The sequence below is a fragment of the Geotrypetes seraphini genome, chromosome 4, assembly GCF_902459505.1.
Source record: "Geotrypetes seraphini chromosome 4, aGeoSer1.1, whole genome shotgun sequence".
Lineage (NCBI taxonomy): Eukaryota > Metazoa > Chordata > Amphibia > Gymnophiona > Dermophiidae > Geotrypetes > Geotrypetes seraphini.
The window spans coordinates 279,295,211-279,314,984 of record NC_047087.1 but is presented as its reverse complement, the minus strand read 5'-3'; the positions used below and the strand labels follow the sequence as shown (position 1 = coordinate 279,314,984).

At 42.6% G+C, this 19,774-nt stretch overlaps 1 protein-coding gene across 1 annotated transcript in view; it reads left to right on the top strand.

Moving 5' to 3' along the window:
* Window positions 1-4,174: 4,174 nt before the first annotated feature.
* The window catches only part of ABCC2 (ATP binding cassette subfamily C member 2), a 133,853-nt gene continuing 118,253 nt past the window's right edge, over window positions 4,175-19,774 (top strand). The window contains exon 1 of the mRNA XM_033943489.1: window positions 4,175-4,370. Within this exon, the coding sequence (XP_033799380.1) occupies window positions 4,329-4,370 (42 nt within the window). The 5' untranslated portion in view covers window positions 4,175-4,328. The remainder of the gene's footprint in view (window positions 4,371-19,774) is intronic.

The following is a 19,774-nucleotide window of genomic DNA, read 5'->3' as shown; positions in this document are numbered from 1 at the left end:
CCAATGTTTGGCTGATTCAAAAAGAGCTATTGTTGCACTAGAAGGTTTGCATGCAAATGATTCACGTGGTGGTTCGTCGTAATTCCCAACTCTCCCATCCAATTGATCACTGTGAGAGCAACTCTCACACATGCACAGAGCCTGCAGGGGAGGCCCGAACAGCTGAGACGGCGAGGCAGCCCTGAAAGCAGCCTCCTGCCACTCAGCTGTTCGGGGCAGGAAACCCTTTTTTTTAATGTGCACAGATTCTGTGCGTGTTACACACGCATAATATCTGCCCTTATTAAAAACAAAAGCCTCATCCTCCGCCGATGACTGCCCTCCCTGATGACCCCTGACAAACGCGGCACTGGGAATCCACCCACCCACGCTAGCAAAAATCGGCAGGAGGGATGCCCATTCCCTACTGCCATGCCGCCCCCGCAAGAGAAAATAGGCAGGAGGAATGGCTACTACCTCCTGCCAACAGAGGGCCCTCCCCCAAACTATCCCCTACCCTCCCCCTTATGTAGGTTTTTTTTTCCACTGAGAACTGCAGATTATGCAGAATATAATTGTTTTTAAATCAATAAAGTGAAAAGTGAAAAAACAAACCTTAAAAGATGGCAAAAAACAGATTTCAGTAAGAGAGTTTATTTCAGCATGCTTCCCTAGCAGTGCCATTTAAAAACCTTCCTGGAATTCTACCCTAGCAGCTGTGCTTGCTGCTCTGTTCTTCAAGATGACCTTCAGTTTCTGGAGGGTTGGGAAGCTTATCTATGAGCAGCTCTTGCCACAGTTAAGATGATGTAATTGCAGTCATGCCCTCAGTTCTGTTCTGTGATGAGTTACTAACTCATGCATAAACCTTTGTAAAACTGAAGTCTCTGCACTTTATGATTAACTAAGCTCATTCAATACTCATCCCTTACAAATGTACCTCCAGTAGAGGTAGAGGTTATGGAGTTCACTTTTAAAGACTGCAGTAAAAATGCCACACTGACCGCAGTGTTTGGCCAATAAGTCCCACATAAGAATAGCCTTACAGGGTCAGACCAATGGTCCATCAAGCCCAGTAGCCCATTCTCACGGTGGCCATTCCAGGTCACTAGTACCTGGCCAAAACCCAAAGAGTAGCAACATTCCATGCTACCAAGCCAGGGCTAGCAGTGGCTTCCCCTATGGTGTTCTCAATAACAGACTATGGACTTTTTCTCCAGGAAATTGTCCAAACCTTTCTTAAGACCAGCTATGCTAGCCACTTTTACCACATCCTATGGTATCGCGTTCCAGAGCTTAACTATTCTCCGAGTTAAAAAATATTTCCTCCTATTGGTTTTAAAAGTATTTCCCTGAAACTTCACCGAGTGTCCCCTAGTCTATAATTTTTGAGAGAGTGAAAAATCAGTCCACTTGTACCTGTTCTACTCCACTCAGGATTTTGTAAGTTGGCCTATGTGCCTAAGGCCCCACCCATAGGAAGGGCCTTAGGCAACTGGCCCAATTCTGGTTGGCTTAGGTGCCTAAGGCCCTTCTTATGGGCAGGGCCTTAGGCGCATGGGCCAATCAGGCCCTAGGTCCCTCCCTGGTGCATTCCACAATGCACCGGGAAGAGGCAGGCCTGCCATTTGGAAAATGGCGGGCCTGCCAGCTGGATGGAGGGAGGACCTGTCCATCGCTTAAGGTTAGTGGGGAGGGGTCCGGGGGCACATCTGGGGGTTCGGGGAGGGGGCCTGGGGGGTGGTTGGTCTTTTGCAGGAGGGCTTGGGATCCCTCCTGCCTGTTCGGGTTTGTTTTGGGGAAGGGGTGTCGGCAGGAGAGATGGTAGAATTCTGGAATGCTCTTCCAGAGGCTGTTATAGGGGAAAGCACCCTTCAGGGATTCAAGAAAAGGTTAGATAAGTTCCTGCTGGACCAGAACATACCCAGGTAAGGCTAGACTCTTGTAGGGCACTGGTCATTGACCTAAGGGCTGCCATGTGAGTGGACTGCTGGGCACAATGGACCACTGGCCTGATCCAGCAGCGGCAAATCTTATGTTCTTATGTTTCACGGGAGGGGGGGTGTCGGTAAGAGAGATTGGGCATCGGGGAGGTTAGCAAGGATCATGGCAGGAGAGATTAGGCATCTCTCCTGCTATGATCATTATGGAGAGGGGTCCCCAGGATTCTGTAGCCAGCATTGTTTTGACAGATGCCAGTTACAGAATCCTGCTTTTAGGCAAAGGACTGGCCCCTCCTTTGCCTAAAAGGTCTTGTTTTGGGCATTTGGGACTTGTGTGATTTTTTTGGTTGATAATGTGTTATAAGGATAGATGTAGTAGCAGTCTGGGCAATTAAATTGCTTAAGGTAGAGGTAGGCCATTCTCAAAAAAACCTCATTTTGGACTTTTTTTTTGAGAATGGACATTTCCCTGCTGCCTACTTTCATCGTCTAGGGACTTAGGCCAAAAAAAGACTTGGGGCTCCTTTTACAAAGATGCGTTAGGGCCTTAACACGTGGAATAGCGCGTGCTAAAATGCTATGTGCGCTAGCCGCTACCGCCTCCTCTTGATCAGGCGGTAGTTTTTCTGCTAGCGCGCACGCTAATCCATTGCGTACGCTAAAAACGCTAGCGCACCTTTGTAAAAGGAGCCCTTAGACTTATGCCCCTCTAAGGTTTTATTTAAGTTCAGGTGTTTTATATTTAAAGTGTTGTATGGTTTAATGCCAGATTATTTGATGAATTAATTCTCATTTGCTTCTCAGAGTCGTTTATTATGTAATCTATCTTTTTTCAAATTCCCTGTAGTTAAAGGTTGTACTCATATAAGATACAGTATATAAGTCAACAATTATCTTATCAAACTGCATATTGGGATTCTGAGTTTGGGCCACTTGTTAAAATGATTATGATTTATATGCATTTTAGAAAGCTTAGTTGTAGACAATTTAGAAATTTTTGTAGATTTTGAATAATGTTAATGTATTTAAAGATAATTGAATTGTAATTTACTGTTAATGTTCAGTTCTATTTTATGTACATTGCATTGAACTGTAAGGTATTTGTGATACAGAAATAAATTTTTATGTTATGTTATATTTATGTTGCATACATATAGCTTACAAGGAGTTATGTGCTGGACACCTTGTAAGGAAGAGGAGATGCAAGTCAAGACTTCAGAGGGTGAAAGACCTCAAGCTGCCCCCTGGAGGGGGATGCAGAACAGAAGGTTCACATGAGATGTCAGATATCCTTGGGTTGGACCTGCATATAAAACACTACAATAAACTGAAGTAGCCCAAGGAATCCCTATGCAAGATTTTAGCCCACAGCTAATCTTTTTTTTTTTTTTTTTACATTTTTATATTCATTATACCTCTTGATGTATTTTTTTAAAAGATTGTTGTACCCAATGGTTGTGTTGATGAAATTCTCAACACTAAAATGAGACAGCTTCAGAAACATCATGCCACTGGGGTTTGAGGTGGTACATGCCCCTTCAATCTTATTCCTAAAATGTCTACTGAGGTTGATCGATAGTAAAATTATGCTCACTAACACTGGCTGCCTCCCAGAATTAATCTTGATGGTTGTCAGTAGTCAACATCAGTGCTGATGTGTTGGCATGGATGAGTAGATATTCATCCTTGAATAGCAAATTCTAATAAGTCAGCCTGAGATGCAGTGGTTGCAGTATGGAGTGATGAGGAAGCTCAGCACTGTGGTGCAATGTGCTAATGAAAACATTTGACACAGAGAGGAGGAATCCATACCAGAATAGACAGGAAAGCAAGCCTTTGTTAGATCCCTGTGAGGAAAATTCACAGTCCTTTTCTCCATTACTCTTGTCTTCCAAGAGATATGCAGTTCACAAAACTCATTTTGATCATTGTGATTAATTACAGTTTCTTCTGAGCTCTTAACACTAGGTTGTTGCAAATAGAAGATAAATCAACACCATACTAAATGAAAGGGAAGGAGATTTTGGGTGCATTCATTCTGATGATTATTTGCATCAATTAACTAACATGCTAATCTTCGAGGAGGTGGTCAAAACAATGTCATTCACAAGAAATAGTATCAAAATGACTTTAGCAGGACCTCAGCCAAGCTTTCAGTAAGACTGCTCTTTCACAGAATTCATGGAGTTAGGAAAGAACTCTAAATAGTTAAATATTAACATAATTCATGTTCAAAGGATCATCTTAGGCAGTCACTCTGGAACAGTTGAAGGGAATGGTGTATTGGAGAAGGGTTAGGGTGATTTTTAACCTGCTGAATCACTCTGAGATAACACACCTGATTTCACCATAATAAATAATTACACAGAGAAAGGACTTGCAGAATACCCCTGAAGCCGCCTAGACATGTCGGGAGCTCTGGACAAGTATTGTGGCTCTGAATTTTGGGTAAGTTTGATATACAATATGTAGTTCTCTGTCAACGTATCATATGGTTGTGACAGATAGATGAAAGAAAGTTGTTGACAGTTGAGAGACAGCAAGAGGATCAACTGCGTAGAAATGTTATTGCAGATTACGGTGAAGCTCTCTCAGAAATTGGTGTACTTGAGTGTGAAAGTGCATGCTCTCATATAACTGGTTAGACAGTGGGCACATATATATGGATACATGAAAATATGTTCTCAATAAGTATGTAAATGTATAGGCAGCCCCCATGCCTCTCCCACGCTCACTTGTATTCTACTCTTTCTCATGCACTCTGTTGGGACATCAATCCTAATTCCAATCCTCCCAATCAGCCCTCAGCTTACTCATGGGGATCACACCACAATGTAACCAATCTTATTTCTGTTCCTCTCCTCCTCACTTCCTGCCCTACCATAGCTTGATAAAAGGACCCCTATGTTTTCATACAATGAACAATCAAGCCGTGGATTTTTTTGCTGGAGGAAGTGATCAAAGCATCTAACAGCTGGGTTTAAAATGAGTTTGGATATGTTTTTTTTTAATTAACAAAAGTCCTTAAAAAAATATTAGCCAGATATAATTAAGGAAAGCTACTTCTTATCCCTAGGAGTAAAATATAAAGAAACAATGTACTTTTTGGGATCTACCAGGTACTTCCTAGTGATCTGGATTGGGCACTGTCAGAGATGGAATTCTGGGCTCGATGGTATATTAGAACAAGAAACTGGTAAAAGAATAAGTTGACTGCTAGATGACTGAGTAGTAAAAAGGTCACTCATGGAAGACAAGGCCATAGCAGAGAGATTAAATAAATTTTTTGCTTCGGTCTTCACCGAAGAAGTTGTGGGGGAGAGGGGAGATGCTAGTGCCAGAAATAGTATTCGGAGCTGATGAGTCAGAGAAATGGAATCAAATTTCTGTAAACCTGGAAGATGTAATGAGGCCTGGACTAGATCAGTGTTTTTCAACCTTTTTACATCCATGAACCGGCAGAAATAAAAGAATTATTTTGTGGACTGGCAAACTACTAGGACTAAAATTTAAAAACCCCGTTTCCGCCCCATCTCTGTGAGCTCGGTCCCCGCAAATCATCTGATCCCATGCCCACAAGCCTCAGTTATGATTTTATATTGAATGTATTTTATTAAAGTATAAAAAGAAACAATATTCTGTACAATTGTCATTTTATAAATACAAATAATACAGAGCAAGGATCAACAAAACCTCTGTCTCCCCTCCCCTTCACATATATCCCCTCTACTATCAAGAAAACTGAACAAGCCAAATTATTACAGAATGCTACACAGAAATATGCTAACAGAATACTGCAGTCACACATGACAGGAATAGTTTTAGGGGAGTGCAACTAGGGCAACTGCCCTCTGGTCAGAGAGAACCCTAAACCAGCTGGAAGCTAAAGAAGCACTGCCTGGGCTTTGCTGTCCCTAGTTATGTCTAACACCAGCTCTAGAAGGATATATATTTCAAATCTGATATATTCTAATCACAAAATAGAAATAAAATTATTTTTTCTACCTTTTGTCATCTCTGGTTTCTGCTTTCATCTTCTTTTCACTCTCTTCCTTCCAGCATCTGCCCTCTCTGTCTTCATTCCAGCATCTGCCCTTTCCATCCACTGTCTGTCTTCTCCCCCTTCCATATGGAATCTGTCTTCTTTCTATGCCCCTCTCTCCTTTCCATCCAGCCTGCGCCCCCTCTCTCCTTTTTACATGATTCATTCCAGCTTCACTGCTCTCTTCATTTTTATCTCTCCTACACCAGATCTACCATCGTTGTCCCTCTCTGCTTATTTTTCTGCTGACCCCTTCCCATCATCAATCTCTCTACTTTCTCATAGAAACATAGAAATAGAAGGCAGATAAGGGCCCACGGCCCATCTAGTCTGCCCACCTTAATGTCCTTTCCCTTACCTTTGCCCTGTGAATAGATCCCATGTGCCGATCCCATTTGGCCTTAAAATCAGGCACGCTGCTGGCCTCAATCACCTGTAGTGGAAGACTATTCCAGCGATCAACCACTCTTTCAGTGAAAAAGAATTTCCTGGTGTCACCTCGTAGTTTCCCGCCCCTGATTTTCAACGGATGCCCTCTTGTTGTCGTGGGACCCTTGAAAAAGAAGATATCTTCCTCCGCCTCGATGCGGCCCGTAAGATACTTGAACGTCACGATCATGTCCCCCCTCTCTCTGCGCTCCTCGAGCGAGTATAGCTGTAATTTGTCAAGCCGTTTTTCGTATGGTATGCCTGTCTCTCCCCTTCCCCTCCTCTAATCTCCCTGCCAGTTGTTTCCTTCCTTTTTTTCCTTCTCCCTTCCCTCCTCCTGTCCAGCAGTAACTCTCTTCCCTTCCTCCCCTCCCAGCAGTATCTCTCCTTCTCCTTCCCTCCAGGTCCAGTAGCATTTCATTGCTTTCCAGGTCCAGGTTCCATTGCTTTCAATGGAAGTAAAACCTGGATGTCTGAATCCATCCTCCTTTTTCTGGAGCCATATGATAACCCTAGTTGAAGTGCACCTAAGTTGGGTGCCAGCATTTACACTTGCTTTTGGCAGGCATCCAAAACTTTAGGCATAGGATCCATGCTAAACACTCTTCTGTAAAGGACATGCTCCCTTTATAGAACAGAGCTTTTTTGGCACCATTTATAGAATTTCCTCCTTACTCTTCTTTGTACAATACAAAATGTTCTTGTATTTCACAATAACCAACAAATTCTATGTGAATCAGAGAATTAAGAAATCCAGTCAATCCCTGAAGAATTGCAAAAAGAAAACTTCATTTTAAAAAATTATCAACATTGCAGACTTTTTTTCTGAAAAGAAAGGCCTTCAGAAGTTTCGGAAACAAAAGATAACTGGTACTAGGTCTAACCTGAGTGGTAAGGCATTCCAAATCTGAGCTACTAAAAATGTGAAATTAGAGGAAAAAACTGTTTTAAAGTGAATATATACCTCTTGGCCTCAGATATTGCAATAATAAAGAATTTCATGATTCCTCTGCTCTACCTCTACCCATATTAGGAAGAAAGCCAATTAGATCTAACATACGGGGGGCCGCGGAAAAGTTCTCAGCCCAACCATCAAAGTTGGAGCAGTTTACATTGAGGGTTATACACTCAGTCCAGTGATTTTCCACTCTTTATTATTATTAATAATGATTTACTTATTTTCAATATAACTTCCAAGCATATACATCATGTAGGGATAATGTGATTAATAGGTAATAATAATAATAATTTACAATTGAAATTATAGAGGAAAATAATATCATATGAGTTATATAAATAATCCTTCAACCTATATCTAGTAATTATCACTCTCAAGTCCTCAATAAGGATCCAAGAATTATTGAGTAACTTTTCGGAAAAGAAAATCATAGATTAAAAAGAAAACAAATGTCCGCTGCTAGACAAGAAACCAAAATTTTACTCTTGAGTAGTTGTTGTTATGATTGATCTTCTATTTTCCACTCACTTTTGAGATAAAAAAAATTAGTCAGTTGACTGGGATCAAAAAAAGATGTATTTGAGGGAGTGGTACCGATGGGTAGCGGAGGAAAAAAAAATTCCTCCAATCTGTGTCACCCCAGGCTTCAAAATAAGGAACTGTTGACATCTTTTCTGGGTTTCTTTTGCAACATCGGGAAAATTTGTATGTGCTTACCAAGAAAGTCCTTCATCCTGTTTCTGAAAAACAATTTTAATATACAATCTTTATCCAGTGATAGCGCTACTTTAATTAAGAGTGTAGCTGGTCTAGCTAACTCTCTAAGATTGTTGAAATATCTTGGGGCGGTTCAGGTCATTCTTCTTGTTCATTTCGTATAGTCGATGGCAAATAGTATGCATGTGTTAGAGGAGGCAGAGTCTTCTGGAATTTTCAAAATTTCAAAAAAAAGAACATTTAATCATGTCTCTAGGTGATGTAGAGAGAATCTTAAGAAAAAATTTTTTTTGTATTATTAAATCTTTATTGATTTTCAATTTAAATTCAATCATAACAATTGTACAGAAAGCAATAATAATATTTATTATTAATTATACATCTAATATTAAAATTAATTATACATCTAATAAAGAAAACATTATTTAGCTATTTATGCTCAAGTCCTCGTTCTAGATCCAAGTTATAGAAATAGCGAAAAAATAAAAGAAAACAAGAAAAAATAAAATTTATAGCAAGATGCTAAAAGCTATAGCACTGAAAATGAGATCTCATAATTATAATATAGGGTTCAAGATATTCCTCCATCCAGACGAGACATTGCCACAAAAGTTGTCAATTGAGATGGTCCAAAGAATACATACTTGACAGAGTGGTAACACACTATACATTTACATGGATGTCTCAAATAAAAGGTAGCCCCCAAAGATGTAACCCCAGATTTCAGAAGAAGAAATTCACGGCGACGCTTCTGTGTCTCCCTTATAAGATCAGGAAACATCTGTACTTTACAACCAAGAAAAACTTTTTGTCTATTTTTAAAGTAAAGTCTTAATAACCATGTTTTATCTAGCGGAAACACCACAGTTATAATCAGAGTTGCTGGTAATGCTAAGTACTTATCAGAAGTCTCTAATAATTCTGAAACATTTAAAGTTTATTGAACCAAATTTTTTTGCTGCTCTACAAAAGCTTTCATCGGTAAATAATAAACACGTGAAAATGGTGGTAACATTTCCTCTGATACTTCTAAAATTTCCACTAAATATCTCTTAAGCATTTCTCTAGGATTTACCATCTCAAGTTTAGGGAAATTAATTAACCTTAAATTATTACTACGAGAATTGTTCTCAAGCATTTCAACTTTCCTTCTCAAGTTGGTATTATCTTTAATCAGAGTCTCTTGAAGTTGTTTAGATGTGAAGATTTCCTTTTCAATTTTCTGTATAGATATGTTTGAGTTAGTCAATTCTTTTCTTAAATCATTCAGTTATTTTGTATGTTTTGTAATTTCCCCTTCCAAGTATTGAAATTTAAGGGTAATAGACTTTGCAAAACCAGCAATTAAATCCCATAAGGAGTCTAAGGTTACCACTGCAGGTTTAACCAGAGAAATTGAAGTTTGTAAGATAGTAGAGTGCTCACCATTCTGTAGGTATTCTTCAGGGCCTGTCTCCTGGCTATCGCCCCCTTGTAAAGTTGAATTATCCCCAGGCATATTCGTTAGGGCTCCTTGACTATGAGCCCCTACCTCCAAACCTCCCAGATCCAATCTTGCCTCTGATGGAGAGAACACCACGGACTCTGGGGTTTCCCCACCCCTGGGAGAGCTGGTGATCTGAGGTTGTGGGGGTGGCGCCCTTGCATCGGGGCTCAGCATAACATCGTGCCCTAGAGGAACAGCTACGGGTTTGCCTCCCTGTGTCCTCAGCAGGCCGCCATACGATGCCCGACAGACCTCCTGCATTCGCCTCAGGAGTTGCTCTATGTTGCCAAGAGGGGGGACTTCAGGGCGCCGCAAGGCAGCAGCAGCACTCCGGCCTCTTCTCTTGGGCATACTTGTAAGTATTCACAAAAGCCCACTCAGGGCTCGACACGAAGAAAATTTCTTAGGTTGAGGAACAAACCTGACGTGAACAGCTCAGCGCGTCTAGCTTGAAGCAGCCATCTTGGACCCTTAAGAAAATTTATTAATCGTAGATTATTAATTCTACTGTTATTTTCTAGACCCTCCATTTTCCTCCGCAGAAAAATATTGTCTCTAATCATCATATCTTGATTTTGTTTTAAGGCAAGTTTCTTTACCTATTTTTTTCACATCAGTTTTATATAAGGTAAATTCATTTTTTAGTTCATGCATTTCTTCTTTATGAAGTTTTAGTTCAGTTTTCAAATGCTCTATGCGAAGATTGAGGGAATTACCTAGGTCCCATAAAGCCTCCAATGTTACCTCCGGGAGCTTAGGAGGATTAAATGAAGAAACCGGCATAGACAGTAAACAAATAGCTGTTAATTTTTCCTCACGAGTGGCCATCTCCAATCCAGCTTGTGATGTCCCGGTTTTAGGGTCTATCGACGAGTTCGCCACCATACCAGCCTCTGGAGTAGAGAGCAATTCTTCTTCGGGCATGCTCACTTCTCGTGGTGAGCTAGCCCCCTGCGGCGTCGGCTGTGTAGGAGGAACTCTCATGTCGGGGCTCAAGGTCACATCCAGCCCTAGGACAGACGCTGCTACATTACTCCCAAGTGGCGTTTCCAGTGGGCAATTCCCCGGTGATATTACAGGTTCTTGTTGGAGTCTCTGAAGAAACTCATCAATAGTGGTAAGTGGGGTTCTTAAGCGCCGGGAGGCTCCTCCAGCACTTTTCCCCAATCTCTTTGGCATTTAACAACAAGAAAAATGCCCAGAACAAAGTAAATTCTGAGAGGAACTCAGAAACTTCTACTATCAGTCAGTCAATTGCAGCCATCTTGGATTGTGCAGACCGTGATTTTCCACTTTTAACGTTCTGTATTTTTCCAACAGAACAAAAAAATGGAAAATCACTGGACTAAGGACTCCTTTTACAAAGCCGCGCTAGGGCCTTAACATGCAGAATAACGTGCACTAACTTGCCGCACGCACAAGCTGCTACTGCCTACTTTTGAGCAGGCAGTAGATTTCCAGCTAGCGCGCGCTAATCCGGTGCGTGTGATAAAACTGCTAGCGCAGCTTTGTAAAAGGAGCCCTAAGTGCAAAGCCCTCAATGGAGACTGAGAACTTTTCAGCAGCACAAAGTTTTTATTTAAAAAATTGCAGACAACTCAAAATACTGCAGCTCGGTTGATATTTTCTGTTTACAAAGGTGAAAGAGTTTCACCTTTGTAAACAAAATATCAACCGAGCTGCAGTATTTTGATTGTCTGCAATTTTTAAAATAAAAACTTTGTGCAACTTAAATATATTATATTGTAGTAATCTAATTGTCCCAGTATCAAGCTCTACCAACTCAAAGGCTAAAGGATCCAAAATTCCTCTGATTTCCCATAATTTATTCAATATAAGGAATGATTTCCTTTCTAAGAAGAACAGCCTTACTGGGTCAGACCAATGGTCCATCAGGCCCAGTAGCCCGTTCCCACCGTGGCCAATCCAGCTCACCAGTACCTGGCCAAAACCCAAGGCTTCCTCCGTGTCTTTCTCAATAACAGACTATGGACTTTTCCTCCTGGAACTTGTTCAAACCTTTCTTAAAACCAGCTATGCTATCCACTCTTACCACATCCTCTGGCAATGCGTTCCAGAGCTTAACTATTCTTTGAGTGAAAATTTTTTTCCTCCAATTGGTTTTAAGAATATTTCCCTGTAACTTCATCGAGTGTTCCCCAGTCTTTGTAATTTTTGATGGAGCGAAAAATCGATCCACTTGTACCCTTCTACTCCACTCAGGATTTTGTAGACTTCAATCATATCTCCCCTCAGCTGTCTCTTTTCCAAACTGAAGAGCCCTAACCATTTTAGTCTTTCCTCATACGAGAGGAGTTCCATCCCTTTTACTATCGTGGTCACTCTTCTTTGAACCTTTTCTAGTGCCACTATATCTTTCTTGAGATAAGGAGACCAGAATTGAACGCAATACTCCAAATGAGGTCACACCATGGAGCGATAAAGGGGCATTATAACACTCTTAGTCTTGTTAACCATCCCTTTTTTAATAATTCCTAGCATCCTATCTGCTTTTTTGGCTGCCGCCACACATTGGGTGGAAGATTTCATTGTATTGTCTATGATGACGCCCAGATCCTTTTCTTGGGCACTAATCCCCAAGGTGGAGCCTTGCATCCAGTAACTGTGATTCAGATTATTCTTCCCATGTGTATTTATTTAATTACATTTCATTTGCCATTTGGATGCCCAGTCTTCCAATTTCCTACGGTCCACTTTAAATTTCATCTGCCATTTGGACGCCCAGTCTTCCAATTTCCTAAGGTCCGCCTGCAATTTTTCACAATCTGCATGCATTTTAACAACTTTGAACAGTTTAGTGTCATCTGTAAATTTAATCACCTTACTCGTCATTCCAATTTCCAGATCATTTATAAATAAGTTAAATAGCACTGGTCCCAGTACAGACCCCTGCGGCACTCCACTGTTTACTCTCCTCCATTGAGAAAAATGACCATTTAACTCTACCCTCTGTTTTCTATCCGATAACCAATTTCTAATCTGAAGCTCTGGAGATAAGATATTAGACATAATGATTTCTATAATTTTAGATTAGATTCAAATTTAAAATTGGTGTTACTAAATTTCAAAATTTTATCATTCCAAACATCTGATGTTTGTCCTAACATGAAAAATGCTTTTTCTTTAATTTTAAACAATGCATACAGATCCATGCTTCAAGAAGTTTGATATAATCAGCAATCTGATTTGAAATCACATTAGCTGTGGATAATATTGGGAAGTAAACCATGGTGTCATTTGCATAAATAAATGACTTGTAACCAGTTACATTTAATCTGTATCCCCCCCAAAATAAGATGTTAAACAGTGATAGAGACAGGGACGACTCCGCAGTCAGGTTTCCAAGAATTTGATTGAGTGCCAATCTCACACTATATGTTCAACTTATGAAAAAAAACCAAACTCTAAACCAGTTTAGAGCATTTCCTGTAATACCAAAAGCACTAAGAACTGATAACAGGATATCATATTCCATCAAGTCAAAGGCGCATGGTAGATCAAATTGCAATACAATTGCCCTGTGCTCTTTACTTAACAAAGCTCTTTCTTCTGCCCATAAAATGCCCACAACTGTTTCTGTACTAAGTTGTTGCTGAAACCTTGATTGAGAAGGGTATAAAATTTCAAATTTATTGAGGTGTGCTTACAAATGATCTTTAACAACAGCTTCTATAATTTTAGCGAATAGTTATATTGATGCCAATGACCTATAATGTGTTACAATAGGCCACATATCAGAGAAAATACACTCTACACAAGTCCCAGGGAGTCCAAAGAAAGAGCAGAATGAGCCAGGTCTTCAAATGAACCACATTTTAATGACAACCAAAATAACATCTACAGAATATCATCTAAGCATACAGTGGACTTGACATGGGCCCATAGGTATAATGTGAAACCATAAATTGTACCAATGGTGCCATTTTCAACGAGAAACCTGCAGTGTATGCAGCGCTTCATTGGTACAATTTATGGTTTCACATTATACCTATGGGCATTGATTACTCCAGAAACAGTGACTAACCTTAGACTCCTAATGCAGGCATATTTGCCGAAACACAGCTCGTGTCGAGTCCATTGTATACTTAGATGATATTCTGTAGATGTTATTTTCGCTGCCATTAAAGTGTAGTTCGTTTGAAGACCTGGCTCATAGAAACATAGAAACATAGAAAGATGACGGCAGAAAAGGGCTATAGCCCATCAAGTCTGCCCACTCTACTGACCCACCCCATTAAGTCTGAGTACTAATGACCTAGTTCCTTAACTCGACCCTCGTAAGGATCCTACTAGGGCATCCCATTTATTCTTAAAGTCAATAATGCTGGTGGCCTTGATCACCTGCTCTGGAAGCTTGTTCCAGTGATCTACAACCCTTTCTGTGAAGAAATACTTCCTTATGTCACTATCGAATTTCCCTCCTCTGAGTTTGAATGGATGCCCCCTTGTGACCGAGGGTCCCCTGAGAAAGAAGATGTCTTCTTCCACCTCGACACGTCCCGTGATGTATTTAAATGTCTCAATCATGTCCCCCCTCTCCCTGCGCTCCTCTAGAGTGTAGAGCTGCAATTTGTTTAGTCTTTCTTCGTACGAGAGACCCTTGAGCCCCGAGAACATCCTAGTGGCCATCCGCTGAACCGACACAACTCTAAGCACGTCTTTACGGTAATGTGGCCTCCAGAATTGCACACAGTACTCCAGATGAGGTCTCACCATGGTTCTGTACAGTGGCATTATGACTTCAGATTTGCGGCTAACGAAGCTTCTATTGATACATCCCATAAGTTGCCTTGCTTTGGATAAGGCCTTCTCTACTTGTTTGGCGGCCTTCATGTCTGCACTGATGATTATTCCCAAGTCTCTTTCTTCTGAAGTCCTAGCTAGTGTTTCTCCATTTAAGGTGTAAGGTTTGCATGGATTTCTGCTACCGAGATGCATAACCTTACATTTCTTAGCGTTGAAGCCCAGCTGCCATGTCGAGGACCAGTTTTCCAACGTAAGCAGATCCTGCGTCATACTATCCTGCAGATTGCTTTCACTTACTATATTACATAGTTTGGCGTCATCAGCGAATAGAGTTACTTTACCCTGAAGCCCTTGGGTCAAGTCTCTTATGAATATGTTAAAAAGGAGTGGACCCGTTGACCACCACCCTCTGACGTCTTCCACTCAGCCAATCTTTGACCCATGCAATTAGTGTCTCACCTACCCCCATTGATTTCATCTTGTTTAATAGTCTACGGTGTGGGACGCTGTCGAAAGCTTTACTGAAATATAAGTACACTATGTCCAGAGACTCTCCCGAGTCCAGCTTTCCTGTTACCCAATCAAAGAAGCTGATAAGATTGGATTGGCATGACCTACCCCTAGTGAATCCATGTTGACTAGGATCCCTTAGATTCCCCTCATCCAAAATCGTGTCTAATTTACATTTAAGTAGTGTTTCCATGAGTTTACACACTATTGATGTGAGACTCACTGGTCTGTAATTTGCAGCCTCCGCTCTGCAACCCTTTTTGTGCAGAGGAACGACGTTAGCTGTTTTCCAGTCCAGGGGGACTCTCCCTGTACTTAGGGAGAGATTGAAGAGCATGGTTAATGGTTCCGCCAGGACATCGCACAGCTCCCTGAGTACTCGTGGGTGCAATTTGTCTGGTCCCATGGCTTTGCTTACCTTGAGTCTTGACAATTCGCTGTAAACATCAGCTGGTGAGAACCCAAAATTCTGAAATGGGTCTTCCTTGCTTGGCTTTGCTTCCAGCTATGGCCCGTGTCCAGGTGCCTCGCAGGTAAAGACTGAGCAGAAGTAATCGTTCAGTAGTTTGGCTTTTTCGGAATCTGTTTCCACATAAATCCCATCTGCTGTTCTAAGACGTACTATCCCGTTTGTGTTCTTCTGCCTGTCACTAATATACCTGAAGAAGGATTTGTCCCCTTTCTTAATGTTCTTTGCTAGAGTTTCTTCCACTCGAAGTTTGGCCTCCCTGACTGCTGTTTTGACCGCTGCAGACCTTGTCTTGTATTCAATTTTAGCTTCTTTCTCCCCGGTGCGTTTGTATGAAAGAAATGCTCTTTTCTTGTCCTTGACTAGGTGTGAGATCTCATCAGTGAACCAACGGGGTTTCTTCTTTCTTTGTTGTTTATTTACCGATTTTATGTTGCGGATAGTTGCTTCGTGTAGTGTCCTTTTCAGTGTTGACCACATAGCTTCCACATCATCCTTTGTTTCTTGAGCCTGTAGCGTCTGATGGACGAAATCACCCATGCTTGCGAAGTCAGTGCCCCGGAAATTGAGTACCTTCGTTTTTGTTTGTGATCTAGGGAAGCCCTTTCTAAGGTTGAACCATACCATGTTATGGTCACTGGTTGCCAGCGTTTCTCCCACCAAGACTTCCGTGACGCTTTCCCCATTCGTAAGTATCAGGTCCAGGATGGCCTGGGCCCTAGTGGGCTCTAGTACCATTTGTTTGAGCTGTACTCCCTTCATGGATGTTAATATCCTCTGGGTACTACAAGTTGTTGCTGAGAATGTGTTCCAGTCTACATCAGGCATGTTGAAGTCCCCTAACAGGACAACGTCCCCCCGTAAGGTGATATTCTCAATGTCTTCAATTAATTCTTTGTCTTTGTCCTACGATTGTCTTGGAGGTCTGTATACCACACCGAGGTATAGGCATTTCTCTCCGCCTCTGGCCAGGTTTACCCAGATGGATTCCCCAGTGTACTTGACATCTGTGATCCTAGTTGTCTTGATGTTCTCTTTGATGTAAAGTGCTACCCCACCTCCCAACTTACCCTGTCTATCTTGGCGAAGCAGGTTATATCCTGGTATAGTTATATCCCACCCATGAGAGTCAGTGAACCATGTTTCGGATATTGCTACCACGTCTAGGTCTGCATTTACTATTTCTGTTTCTAGTTCTAGAAATTTATTCCCTAGGCTGTGTGCATTTACATACATAGCTCTCCACTCTTTGTGTCTAAACTCCTTTAGAGAGTTACCCATCTGAATTAGAGTGTCTCCTAGCGAATCTTTTGCAGCAAGGGTACTTACCTCTGACTTAGAAGTGGAGTTTTGGTTCACCTTATCAGGATTGTTACTTACTGCTCCGGTATATAAATGGGTACCCTCCCCCAACTTACCTAGTTTAAAGCCCTTCGAAGCAGGCGGGCTACTCGGTGTCCGAAGACGTTCTTACCTCTGTTGGTCAGGTGGAGTCCATCTGATCCCTGGAGTCCCTGTAGTGCCTCCCTGTGATTCAGGAATCCGAAGTTCATTTCCCAGCACCATCGTTGTAGCCACTCATTTGTCTTCAGAATACGTTCGTCCCTGTCTCTTCCCTTGCCCCTAACAGGAAGAATTGAAGAGAATACTACCTGTGCTCCTGTCTGCTTCAGCCTCTCCCCCAGAGCTCCGAAGTCTCTAGCTATGCCCTCCAGAGTGTTCTTGGCAGTGTCATTCGTTCCGACGTAGATGAGCAGCATTGGGAAGTGGTCTTTGGGCCTGAGAAGCCTATCAAGACAGGCTGTCACATCTCGTATTCTGGCCCCAGGCAGACAGCAGACCTCCCTCGACTGCATATCTGGTCTGCATATTGGTCCCTCGGTGCCCCTCAACATGGAGTCCCCGATGACTATTACTCTGCGCTTCCTTTGGGGATGTCGATCAGATGTCCCCGGAACTGGAGTCGTGTGATGGGCGTCTTCCTGATTCTCGTCGGCCGTTCCTTCCTGTAAGATCTGGAATCTGTTCCTCAGGGTGAGTTGTGGGGTTGATGTGAAGCTACCCTGTGTACGAGAAAGAGAAGAAGATGAAGCTAAATAAGGGGGGGGGGGTCTTCTGCGCTTGCCTGTGGAGGAGGTCACTAGCTGCCAGGAGTCGGCGTCTCCGGCCACCTCCTGCACCCCAATCATTGGTCTCAAAGCTGAAGGTTTGGGCGTCTCGAGGATGGACTCGTCGTGCGCCGGCACGGTGATGTGGGACAGCTCCTGGACGACCTCATCGATGAATGCCTCATCCTCTCGGATGCTCCGCAAGCGTTTCACCTCCTCCCTCAGGTTCCATAGTTCCTGCAAGATGTCACCGTCCAGCTGTTCCACCTCCTCTGTCTGCGTATAGACTGTGGTATACTGCTGGGGGAAGGCCTCAGTCTGCACAGCGACCTCTGTCCACCGTCTCGGGTCCTCCTCTGTCTGAGCGCAGGCCGTGACCTCCCCCTTCAACCCCTCGGTGACAGGAATGCTGTTCTTGATGGTAGTCTTAACGCTTCTTGTTCTCCCTGCCATATCCAAGTTGAATAAATAAAAAGAGAAATTAGAAAAGTCTGCCTAAGGTCAGTGTGAGAGTGACTGTGTCGGGCTGCCTTCTATATAGTTAGAGAGGTCTGCCTGTTTGTCGGAGTATTTTTGCCTACTTGTAAGTGAACCTGCTTGTGAGTGTGTGTTGCCTGCTTCTAAATGATCCTGTTTGTTAGTTTTTTATAGCCTGCTTGAGAGTGAGCCTGCTTGTTAGAGTGTTATTGCCTACCTTTAAGTGAGTCTGCTTGTTAAAGTGTTTGGCCTGCAAGTTAGTGTTTTTGCCTGCTTGAGAATGAGCCTGCTTGTGAGTGTGTTTGGCCTGCTTGTGAGTGTGTTTGGCCTGCTTGTTAGTGTGTTTAGGGACCTCTTTCTGCCCTAAGGTGTCCTGTAGTCTGCCCTCTGGCTCTTCTTAAGGCTTTTCGCAAAGGCGATCTCGCTAAGGCGAGCGCCTTTGCCGCTCGCCTTCACCGCGCACCGAACGGCTGCGCGCCGTTGGCACGTCCCCTTTTATGGGGGGAGAGAGATCGAGATCGGGTGTGACGTCGGCAGTGGGCGGAGCTACCACCCGCCTCTTCTCTTCTCTCTGACCCGACTGCCTCTTTCAATCCCCTCCTCCGATGGCTTTCTCCGCCCCCTCTGCTCGCCTCTCCTGCCTTCTCCGCTCCCCTTATCTCCTCCTCCGGTTTTCCTCCGCTCCTGCTGCTATTCCACCCGCCCTCACAGCTTGTGTCAGTCTGCTGCACCTAACCTGAAAAAGAAATCAGCACAATCTCCTCCTTGCGGATCCTCCGATCTGCTCCACCACGTGCTTGCTCCCCTTCAGGCTGGCCCAGTGCTGACTATCCTCCGTTGGCACGTCCCCTTTTATGGGGGGAGAGAGATCGAGATCGGGTGTGACGTCGGCAGTGAGCGGAGCTACCACCCGCCTCTTCTCTTCTCTCTGACCCGACTGCCTCTTTCAATCCCCTCCTCCGATGGCTTTCTCCGCCCCCTCTGCTCGCCTCTCCTGCCTTCTCCGCTCCCCTTATCTCCTCCTCCGGTTTTCCTCCGCTCCTGCTGCTATTCCACCCGCCCTCACAGCTTATGTCAGTCTGCTGCACCTAACCTGAAAAAGAAATCAGCACAATCTCCTCCTTGCGGATCCTCCGATCTGCTCCACCACGTGCTTGCTCCCCTTTAGGCTCCTTCTTTGGACTCCCTATAGTTTGTTACATCATGTAAGCCAGCCTTTAAATTTTTAGGGTTTAACATTATATAACTACCCTTCAAAGAAATTGTTCCTTTAGCAAGTAGAGAATTAATCCAATTTGTTAATAATATCTGGAAAAAAGGAGGGATGACTTTCATTGAATAAATTGGGCAATTGTCCAAAGAGCAAAAAGCAGAATTAAATGTACTGAACAATCTCATGACTTCTTCATTAGATGGTAAATAGAAATGAGAAGAGATTTCCTGAACTTTGTTTTCTAGAACAAATATTTACCCAAGTTGAGTACACACCATAAATCCATAGAGGCAACAATATGCTTACACATTTGTCTTCTAGTCCTTTCCAAATAGTTTCTAACATTATTCAAATACTTCAAACCTATATATAAATTCACAAGAAAATATTTTACACTAGAAAGAAAGCTCTAGAATAAGAAGTCAAAATAGGGTTGTGGATGCATGGGAACAGTCTTCCATGGGATGTGATGACAAAAATAGTAACAGAGTTTAAGAAAGGCTGGAATATATATAAAGAATTCTTCATTGAGAAGATGGGGAGAGAAGTTCAGAACTCAGCTGAAGTCTGTGATATTAGACTGAGTGATCAACTGGGCAGATTATATTGATCTTCTGGTTCTTATCTGCTATCACATTCTACTTTTTGACATTTCTATGACCAGCAATCAAGACCA